Below are 11854 nucleotides of genomic sequence, written 5' to 3' on the forward strand. Positions count from 1 at the left end.
TTAAACTTTACTATTTCCGTTGATGACACCACCAACCTACTGGTCACCCAGTTTCACAACCTCAATTTTTTTTCTCTTTATCAGTATTTATTTTCAATTAATCAATTAATTAATATGTTTAATGATTCATTTAATTATTATACTATTTATTATTATCTCAACTCTTTATTCTCTCTTCATATCCAATCTGTTTCCAGGGATTATTCCCTTTCTCTTCACTATAGCACCAACCTAGTTCAGGTGCTCAATTTCTCTTTTCTGGACCTCATATACTCATAACTGAACCTCATACTCTCATAATCAACATTCTTCCTTTTTTAATCCTTTCACTAGATTTTGCATTCTTCACACAGCAGCCAAATTTACAATTCCCAAAGCATATATGTGACCTTACTAATCCTGGTCAAAAAAATTCATACTGACTCTTTTTTTTCTCTAAGATAAAATAGAAAAATTTGGATCACTATGTGCAATCTGGGTCTGACCTAATTTTTCAGACTGAAAGCACATTACTTTGTCTCACACACTTAATATTCCAGCCAATCTGGTTTATTGTTCTCCATATATAACATTATTTCCTGCTTTTTTGTCCTTGCTCACTTTTGTATCACAGAAACATTAGTTAATTCACATTACTGTTGAGGGGCTACCTTTTATAAGATGTATTTTCTAATCCCCAGTTGTTAGCAGCCTCTTGACTCCAAAATTACTTTTTATTTATTCTCTATATTTTGCTTATTGTTATTGTACAGTTTCCCTTCAAGAGGAAATAATCTCCTTAAAAGGAAAGGATAGACTATTGTTTGTATTTTGAGGGCTAAGCACATAGTAGGCACTCAATAAATAGATGATGAATTGAGTATTTTGCAAATAGTATGTACTTAAGATATAGAACTATAAATAAATGGTAATCTGAATGAAAGGTTTTGCTGAAAATCTTACCCTTATGCCATATGGTAACAAGCAGACAGAGGCTTATCATGTGAATTATTGAACATTAATTAAATGATATGCAACACAAAGCTATTGATATAGTTTACAAAGTTTAAAATTAAATAAATCATAATAATTTGCTTACTGGGCTCTAAAGAGAATCTTCTGGCAGAAAATTATCACATCATTCTCTATAATACATGTTTAAATCCTATTTGTCAATATTTTCCAAAGAGAATAATGTCATATATATATATATATTTGCTGAGGCAATTGGGATTAAGTGACTTGTCCAGAGTCACACAGCTAGGAAGTATTAAATGTCTGAGGCTGGATTTGAACTCAGCTCATCCTGATTTCAGGGCTGGCACTTTATCCATTACACCATCTAGCTGTCCCAATATATGTATTTTTACATACATATTTTCTTTAGTTTTTAAGTTATCTGTACTCTCAATTTATACTTTGCTAATAATTATTTAAAATAGTAAAATTTTTCTATGCTCTATTATGCTACGAATCTACAGGATCATACTTTTAATGTTCTCATTCTCCAACTATAGGAATCCATTTGTCTTTAGGATCAGAATTTGCTTTTATCATATGGCACCCAAAGTATATGATACTTCAGCATCCCAGTTAACAGAAAAACTAATTCAGAAAAAACAGGAACATTAAATGTACCTCCTTTAGGCCATAATGCAATAAAAATTACATTCAATAAAGGACCTTGAAAGCATAGATTAAAATTAATTGGAAACTAAATAATTTAATCGTAAAAGTTGAATCATAGAATCATAATCACAATTTACATAATTATAAAATTATAGAATAGAATCAAATAATAGAATAATTTCTATATCATAATCATAATTAAATAATAGAATCATAATTACCAAGTTGAATGATCATAATCAAATCAGAGAATCAAAGAATAGATTAAAGAAACAATAATTTAATCAAAGATAATGACAACAATGAGACTACATATCAAAATTTGTGTGATGCAGTCAAAGCAGTACTTAGGAGGCAAATTGTATCTCTATATATGATGTACATCAACAAAAAAGGGGAAGAAGGGATCAATCAATTTTTTAAAAACCTAGAAAGGGAATACATTAAAAATATCTAATTAAACACAAAAATGGACATCTCAAAATCAAAGGAAAGAATAATAAAATTAAAAATAAAAAATGATTAATAAATAAAATCAGGAACTGGTTTTATGGGAAAAAAAACCCACAGATACCATTAAATAAATTAGATTTTTTTAAAAGGAAAAAAAAAAACAGATTTCTACTATCAGAAATGAAAAAAAGTAAATGCACCACCAATGAGGATGAAATTAAAGCAATTATTAGAGCTATTTTTCTCATTTATATGCCAATAAAATGTCAATCTAAGTGAAATGGATGAATATTTATAAAAGTATAAATTCCCCAGATTAACAGAAAATCCCATACTTACATAATCCTATATTAGAAAAAAACTGAATAAGCCATCAATGAGCATCCTAAAAAAAATCCCAGCTCAGATGAACCTACAAGTCAATTGTATGAAACATTTAAAGAGCAATTAATTACTATACTATATAAACTGTTTGGAAAAAAAAATAGGTAAAGAAGGAATCTTAGTGAATTTCTCCTATGAACAAATTTTGAAACCTAACTCAGTGAGAAAAAAAGAGAAAGAAAACTATAGACCAATTTCTGTAATGAATATGGATGCAAAATGTTAAAATAAAATACTAGCAAGGATATTATACAATATATTACAAAGATCCCATACAATAACCAGGTCGAATTTATACCAGAGATGCAAGTTTCATTCAATGTTAGTAAAACTATCAGCATAACTATCAATAATAAAAACAAAATACAATTATTTCTACAGATGAAGAAAAAACTTTTAACATAATACAGAATCTATTCTTATTAAAAATACCAAAAAGCATAGGAATGAAAAGTAATATCTAACTCCAAGAACAAGCATTATTTGTTGTAAGAATAAGTTAGAAGCCTTTATCACCATTACTCAATATTGTCCTATAACTTCTAGCTATAGCATAAGACCAAAAAAAAAAAATTTGAATAGATGACGAGGAAAAAAAATCTATCATTCTTTGAAGACAATATGATGGTATACTTAGAGAATCTTAGAGAGTTAGCTAAAAAAAAATTCATAATTTTAGCAAACTTGAAGAACATAAAATAAACACATATAAGTCATCAGCGTTTCTATATATTACTAACAAAATTCAGCAAGGAAGAGAGAGAAAGAAAAATTCCGCTCAAAACCATTGAGAACAATATAAACTAGTTGGGAGTCTACCTGCCAAGACAAATCTGGAGCTATCTGAAAACAATCACAAAATACTTTACAAACAAATAAAGTTTGATCTAAAATACTAGGGAAATAATTAATTTTTTAGAGTTAGACTGGGCCAATATATTATTATAGAAAAGACAACTCTATCTGAATTTAGAGCCAGGAAAAATAACAAAATTCATCTCAGTGAAGAAATGGTGAAGAATATCAAGGAAATCAATGGGGAAAAAAAGTCAAGGAAGGAGGCCTACCAGTGCTAGAATTCAAAATATAAGCAAAATAATAATCATCAATCTAGTATTAGCTAAGAAATAGCTAACAAATGGTAGAATTCAAAATATAAGCAAAAATAAACAAAATATAATCATCAAAACAATCTAGTATTAGCTAAGAAATAGAGTGGTAGCTCAGTAGAATGGATTAAGTACATAAACACAGTAGTAAATGAACATAATAATCTAATATTTGACAAACTCAAAAAATCTAAGCTTTGGGGATAAGAACTCATATTTGATAAAAATTGTTAGGAAAACCAGAAAGCAGTTTGGGAAAAACTAAGAATAAACCAACACCTCATATCATATATCAAGATAAGGACAAAATGGGTAAACATGATTTGGACAGAAAGAGTGATATCATAAGTAAATTAGGGAAGCAAGGAATAGTTTACCTGTCAGATCTATAAGTTACAGAAGAATTTATGACCAAACAAAAAAGAGAAGATCATAGGAAGTAAAAAAAGATAATTTTTTACATAAAATTAAAAAAAATTTGATGAACAAAACAAATGTGGCCAAAATTAGAAGGGAAGTAAGAAACTGAGGGGAAAAAAATCTACCATGTTTTTCCAATAAAGGTCTCATTTCTCAAACTGTAGGAAATTGAATCAAATTTATAAAAGTAAGAACCATTCCCCAGTTGATAAATGGACAAAGGATAAGAACAGGCAGTTTTCTTTTTCTTTTTCTTTTTTTTTTTTTTTTTTTTTTTTGCTGAGGCTATTTGGATTAAGTGATTTGCCTAGGGTCACACAGCTAGGAAGTGTCTGAGGGCACATTTGAACTCAGGTCCTCCTAACTTCAGGGCTGGTGTTCTATCTACTGCGCCACCTAGCTGCCCCAGAACATACAGTTTTCTGAGGAAAAAAAAAAAATCAAAGTTATCAAGAGTCATATGAATAAATATCCTAAATCATTATTGCTTTAAAAAAAATACAAATTAAAATAACTATGATACCATCTCATACCTATCAGATTGGCTTTCATGACTGAAAAGGAAAATAATAAATGCTGAAGGGGATGTTTAAAAATTGACACATTAATGTATTGTTCATAGAGTTGTAAACTGGATCAACCATTCTGGAGAACAACTTAGAACTATGCCCATTACTCTTTGCTTCAGAAATACCACGACTAATTCTATATCCAAAAGAGATCAAAGAAAAAGGAAAAGGAGCCATATTTGTAAAAATATTAATAGCAGGGTTTTTTTTTTGTGATGGCAAAGAATTGAAAATTCTTTGGGGAATAGCTAAAAATGTTGTGGTATATGATGTGATAGAATACTACTATACTATAATAAATGATGAAGGGGATAGTTTCAGAAAATCTAGGAAGACTTATTATGAAATGATATGACTGAAAAAGAATACAATCATCCAAGACAATTCCAAGGACTCAATGATGAAAAATACTATTTACTTCCAGACAGAGAAATAATACTCTTGAATATAAAGTAAAGTATATTTTTGAAGAACACAGAGAAAAAGCCCAGAACAGAGAGATAGTGTGTCTTTTTCATGAAATAATAAAAAGACCAGTGTCACTGGATCAAGTGTTGAGGAATAAGGTCTGAGAAGACTAGAAAAGTAGCAAGTGAATAGATTGTAAAGGGCTATGAATACCAATGAGTGGATTTTTTTATTTGAATCTGGAGGTGATAGGAGTTTACTGAGTTGTTGTGGTGTAGTCTGTAAGACATGATTAGATTTGTATTTTAGGACAATCACTTTAGTGTTCAGATGGAGAGGGAAAACCTGAAGCTGTAGCAGCCCCTAGGAGGGAGGCTATTGTAATAATCCAAGTATGTAATGATGAAGATAAACCATGAAAGAAACAGAAGCAACATTGTGAAGGACTGTCTTCTTCCTGCACAGGAAAACAGCTGAATTCTGGACACAGATCACAAATCTGTCATTAAAGTATAATAAAGCAGGATAGGAGACTTTAATTGTATGGACATATAGTGGAATATGTCTCTGTCAAAAGTAGAGCAATTAATGAATCCATGGATTACCTTAATGAGAAATTCATCCTTTAAAAGATAGAAGAATTAATCAACAGATGTATGCTTAAATATCAATTAGATGGTAATATAAGTAGATGAATTCAGAATTGATCAGATGATGGGATTCAAGGAATAAAAGCTAATGATTCCTTGCAAATGTAGTATTAGTTCTACAGTGGAGTACCCCAAGGATCTGTCCTGGATTTAACATTTTTATCAATGTCTTAAATTGGTAGTTCTCAAAATATGATTCAGGGATTCCCTGAGAATCCCTGAGTCCATAAGGACAAAATTATTTTCATAATAAAACTAAGAGAATTTCATTTAAATATTGGTAAATATTGATTGATATTAATCCACATAAATTAGAGCTCTTTGAGATATTCAATAACTTTTGAGTGTAAAGAGATCCAGAGACTGAAAAACATAGATGGTATGCTCATACTTGCAGATGGTGAAAAACAATTAGAATGATAGTATTTACACTGCCTCCCCTCCCCCCCAAATCTTGATAATCTGGAAAAATAAGTTTATTTGAAGATGAAATTCAACCAGGATAAGTGTAAAGTCTTAAATGTGAGTACAAACCAATCAGTTTTATAAACACAAGATGGAGCTGAGAAATGGTTAGATAACAATTTGACAAAGAGCTTAGGATTTTAGCATACTGTAAGTTTAATATGAGAAAGCTACTGCCATCCTGGGTTGCATTAAGAGAGGCATAGTTTTCATAAATATAGAAGTTCCATGTATATATTGAAATATATTTTCAGTTAAAATGCTATATAATTAAAAGTAATTTTAATAAGTTAAAAAGTATATAAGGAAGAGCAAATATAATGATAAAGGGCCTTGAATCCTCATATGAGGATTGGTTGAAAGTTATACCATAATTTTTCCCCAAGCCTTCTCAGCAGAGTATCTTATATCCTATTTAGAAAGTGCCTAGGTAATTTTTCATAAGCTCCCTCTTCTCCCCTACTCTAATACTAAAAACTTGTCTTGCTCAATCTTGATTTTTTTTCATTTGCTCCAATTTCTGATGAAAAGATGTAATGTCTGGGCTAGTTTTCTGGAGCATCTCCGGATGGGCCTTGGTCTTTAGGTGGAGAAGTGAAGAAGGCAGGAGGGTTATCATGAGGCTAGTTAAAGGTGAAGTCTGGAATCTGGATATATATGTAGAGAACCATCATCTCACACCTGAGTAAGTGCTTAACTCTAAGCACTCTGCTGTTATTGATTCAAATATACCTTTTCAGAGTCCTATCCCTCTACAAAAAGGTAAACAAGTTTTTCCTTGACAAGGTAACTTTACTTATACTCTTGATACCATCATTTTCTTCCTGATCTTGTTCCCTGTCCTAAATCATTCTGTTTCTCTTTCAATTTCTCCTTATCTACTACCTTCTCCATTGTCTACATGCATGTTGTTTTCCTTTTTTCCTAAAAAACAAAACAGAATACCAACAAAAACATTTTTACTTGATCCCACCATCTCCTCAAGTCACCTTCTCATCATTTTTCTTTTTCATAATTAACTCTTTAAAAGGGCTGACTATACTCATCACTTCCATTGATTAAATTTCCATTCACTGTGTGATCTATTGCAATCTTGCTTCCCAAACTACACTCAAATGAATCTGTTCTCTTTATATTACTAATGATGTCTTAATTGCTAAATGCAATGATCTTTCCTTAATCCTCATTAAACTTGACATCTCTACAGTTTCTAATACTACTGACCATTCTGTCTCCTTAAACACTCTCTCTTCCCTTGGCTTCCATGATATTTGTTTCTTTTGATTCTCTTCCTATTGATCTCAATGAACAATTTTGTCCATGGATAACTGAAAAATACAAACTTTTTATTCCCAGTTGAGAAGTGGGGATTTCATATAATGATCTCCTTGCTTTATGAAGATCCCTTCCTCAAATTTGAAATCACTCTTCCAGGTCAAACTCAAATTGACAGGCAGGGTTCCAAGTGAGCAAATGTTTACTTTTCCCTTTTTTAGGGGTAACTCCAAGGGCTTAAGAACAGTTCTCTAATATTGTTGCTCATAAACCCCTATCTAACTTATTTCTCCTAATTATTAAACTTTAGTTTGTAGAAAGGACTATTTTTATGATACTATAAAAAGAATACCTAGTACTATATGTGTGTGTATACGTATGTATATATCCAAATCTATACATACTATATATAATTTATTTGAACTAGATAAAAAAGACTGTTCTTTGCTTCATTTCTTGCCTAACTTAATCATTGAATGACATTTGCCGTAGTCAAACTGAAACCTGTAAAAGAACTTTGCTTAAAAAGGCCAAGTTCTTCTATTGCATCCAGGGCCATCTCTAGTCGTCCTGATCTATATTTGGCCACTGGATCCAGAAGGCTCCAGAATAAAAAGTGAGGCTGGTAATCTTGCACAGCCCTCCTTCACTTAAGTCCAATTCACTGTATGTCCTGGCATCACCTCTCTGATGTTGTGGTCTTTTTGGAAAACAAAGGACAAACAATATATGACACACTATCTCTCATTTCTGTGACTTTGTGTTAGCTGTCCCTCATGCCTGGAATGCATACTCTTTTCATCTCTCTTTCAAATACTTCGTACTTCTTTAGAGAAGATATGCATTAGTACAATCATTCTGGAAAACAATTTGAAATTAGGCAAATAAAATGACTAAAATGTCCATATCCTTTGATTCAGAGCTTCCACTATAACGTTTACAACTCAAAGAGGCCACTGATAATTGCAAATTGCTTTACAAATATTATTTCATATTATCCTTACAATAACCCTGGGAGATAAATACTATTATTATCCCAATTTTACAGATGAGAAAAAAAGAAGTGAGCAAAATTTAAGTGATTTTCCACAGTCACAGAGCTAATAAGTGTCTGAAGTTAGATTTGTGCTCAGGTCTTCCGTACTCTAGCTAGGTTCAGTGCTTTTTACTATCTAGTTGCTCAGAAAAAAAGTCAACACGTGCACCATAGTATTTATAACACTTTTTGTGGCAGCAAAAAATTAGAAACAAAGCAGAGGCTCAGGGATTGAGGAAACAAATTATTATATATAACTATAATAGAGTATTTCTGTGTCTTAAGAAATAATGAATATAGAGAATCATGGAAAAACTTACATTATCTGAGAGAAGTAAGCAGAAATAAAACAATATATAAAATGACTATAGCAATATAAATGGAAAGGACTAAAAAACCCCAACAAAAATTAAAAGTGAATGTTACAAAATTACAAAAAAGTTTGCCCATCCTCTGATACAGTATCCCACCATGTGTATTGAATAAAAAGATTTGAGAAATAAGTAGACACACCTATATCACTTCTATGTAGAGGTGAAGAGTTCCAGGGTATATTACATTGCATATATCTTCATACTTTTTTAAAGTACTGATCAGTTTTACTGATTTTTCTCTTATTTTCCCTTAAAATATATGACTCTGAGAGACATGAAACAGGGAGAATTTCTAGGAGAAATTCTGGTAATACAATAAATTTATTTTAAAGATAATATTGAGGAAGAGATGGAAAGATAGGAAATTATGTTTAGAGAAGAGAATTTAAGAATTCAAAATCATGGAGTTCAAACTGTTCGGAGTATTTATGAAGTCTAAACTATGACCATCCCCTCTGAGAAGTCATGGTAAAATAGAGATGTAGGTTTCAGAAGTTATAAAGATTAATGATCTGGATGATTTGGGTGTTTGAAGGGACTTTGACATAAATATTGCCATTCCCAAGGGTGAAGAGCTGGGGAAAAAAAAGAAGAATATGAACCAGATACTCAAAGGACAAAAGACAAAAAATCATCTGGAGATATGAGTGTAATAAGGATTTGGACAGAGCAATATGGAATGCTGAGATGAACCTCAAAATGAAGAGAAATTATTGCATTATGGCAGCATAGGAAGGTTCTGGAAGTGTTAGCAGAGAGCAAGAAACACTCCTCCCTCCTAGACCATTGTTGATAGGGCATGAGAATAGTCTTCTGTAGAAAGCTAAATTTCTGTGAGCATAATAACACGAAAAGAGTGAGAAAAGAATGAGAGATTTAAGGCCATTTGGTACTCATAGAGCAGATATTTTATTTTATTTTTTTCCCCTATACTCTTTTTTAAAAACATTTTTAATAGCTTTTTATTTACAAGTTATATGTATGGGCAATTTTACAACATTGACAATTGCCAACCTTTTGTTCTAATTTTTCCCCTCCTTCCCCCTATCCCCTCCCCTAGATGGCAGGATGACCAATACATGTTAAATATATTAAAGTATAAATTAAATACAAAATAAGTATACATGTCCAAACCATTATTTTGCTGTACAAAAAGAATCGGACTCTGAAATATTATACAATTAGCCTGTGAAGTAAATCAAAAAATGCAGGCGGGCAAAAATATAGGGATTGGGAATTCAGTGTAATGGTTCTTTGTCATCTCCCAGAATTTAGAACAGATATTTTAGAGGGCAAAGTGGAAAGAAAAGGAAGAAGAGGAAATAAGTGAGTAGGTCTATGCTGAATAGTGGTGAGTGAAGTATGGAAGAAAAAGTTTTTGCCTTTGTAAATTGTAACACAGGGATTGTCACAGGGATTGAAGAGAATGAGACAGTGGGCTTTTGGTAATCATAGGGAAAGATAAGAGCAGCTGATCACGAAAATGAAGAAGATGAGAAGAAAAGATGGTGAGACCAGTCACTCTTCTGTCACAACTTTGAGAGGGGCTGGTACCAGGGTGAAAAAGACAATGGTAATGCTATCTTGGAAGATCATGTTTTAAAGCAATTTGTGGCTACTTCTTTCAATCCTCTACTTCCAATCCAGTCTTAGTGGAGGCCCAGATTTGTGTCTGAGAACAGGACATTGATGTTGGCAATGGTAAACCGTGGCACTTACTCTTCCTTATGAAGATGGTAATATCATCAGGCAATGACTTGTGGCAAAAGAGTAAAAGCAATATTGCCTATTTCAATGCTAAGGAGATTGGGAGGGGGATATATGTTAAAGAGAACTATGATTACAAACTGAGGATCATGCTACTCAAGGTTTAGGATGAGGGGAAATAGAATGAGGTACCAAAAAATGGTACACTGCATTATCTCATCCCTTCTCAATTGGGAAAGTGCAAACTTTGCTCACATGCTTTCTTCTGAGGGTATATAAAAGGGCTAATCACCTAAAGGTATTCAAAGTTGATTTATAACAACACACAAACTCACATAGTTAATAAATGTCAGAGTAGTAATTCAAAGCCAGAGCCTTCAGATTCTTTTATTCCCATACCCCATAAAATCTAAAACTTGATATAAAATAATCTGCCACAGAAGACTCCCTGATTTTTTCCTCTCAGTAGCTTTGGGATTATTCAAGGTAGGACTTTAAGGGAAGCCACAGTCTAATCTTGAGTGGATTCTCAGGATTAAAGCCAGAAACAACATTGAAGGTCTTACCTAACCATATGGGAAGGGAGCAATTTTGGCCAGCCCAGTAATTCAGGGAAAAACAGCTTAAAATCCTCAGGGTATCAGGAAATAATATTCTGTTTAATATCTATAATTTAAAAATCATCCCATTTACAAAATATTGTAAAAGTATTACTGTGGTTAGCACTAATTTAGACTGACGTGTATAGAGGAAACATTTAAATATAATTACTTGAATTATTACTTCCTGGTACAACTTCTAATAGCAAATCTGACTTTGGGAAATGAAAATATAAAGAGGTATTAAAAGATAATAAATAATAATATCTCAGTTTTAATGCTCATAGTACCACTTATAAAGAGAACTTTTCCCCCAGAGGAATTTCAAATGGTTAAGCTTAGATGCTGTTTTTTCCCCCAAGTTTCTTAGCAGCTCTACAATAAATTCCTTAGCTTACGGATGAGTAGAAACCAATGATGTTTCACTTCCTTACTATGCTGAAATAGAAATTTGAAATGCAAGTCATACCCCTTCTTCACTCTGGCAAAGTCAAAGGCCATTTGTCTGTAGGAGAAAGCCTTTTCATTCAAGTATCTACTATAACGTCTTATAAAGGTAGACATATCATAACCTGTAAAAAAAAAAACACAAAAATTTATTTTATAGGAAACCTTTAACTATAATTTTGTTTACTACAATAAAAACTACAGCACCCAACTATATTCAAGTAGCCTTATGAGAAGTCTTTTGAAGAATGAAATTGCAACCATAGATTTTTTAAAAGTATTTTCCCTCAAAAGAAAGATGAACTTTATACAATTCTAAATCATTATTCTATTTAATTATACAAAAGGAT

At 31.8% G+C, this 11854-nt stretch overlaps 1 protein-coding gene across 5 annotated transcripts in view; it reads right to left on the minus strand.

Moving 5' to 3' along the window:
- Nucleotides 1-11854, minus strand: part of SNAP91 (synaptosome associated protein 91) — a 145418-nt gene that overhangs the window by 88057 nt on the left and 45507 nt on the right. For all 5 annotated transcript variants that reach the window (XM_051997332.1, XM_051997335.1, XM_051997333.1 and 2 more), the window contains exon 5: nt 11527-11629. In XM_051997332.1, the coding sequence (XP_051853292.1) occupies nt 11527-11629 (103 nt within the window). The remainder of the gene's footprint in view (nt 1-11526; nt 11630-11854) is intronic.

The sequence above is a fragment of the Antechinus flavipes genome, chromosome 4 (assembly GCF_016432865.1).
Source record: "Antechinus flavipes isolate AdamAnt ecotype Samford, QLD, Australia chromosome 4, AdamAnt_v2, whole genome shotgun sequence".
In the NCBI taxonomy this organism is placed as follows: Eukaryota; Metazoa; Chordata; class Mammalia; order Dasyuromorphia; family Dasyuridae; genus Antechinus; species Antechinus flavipes.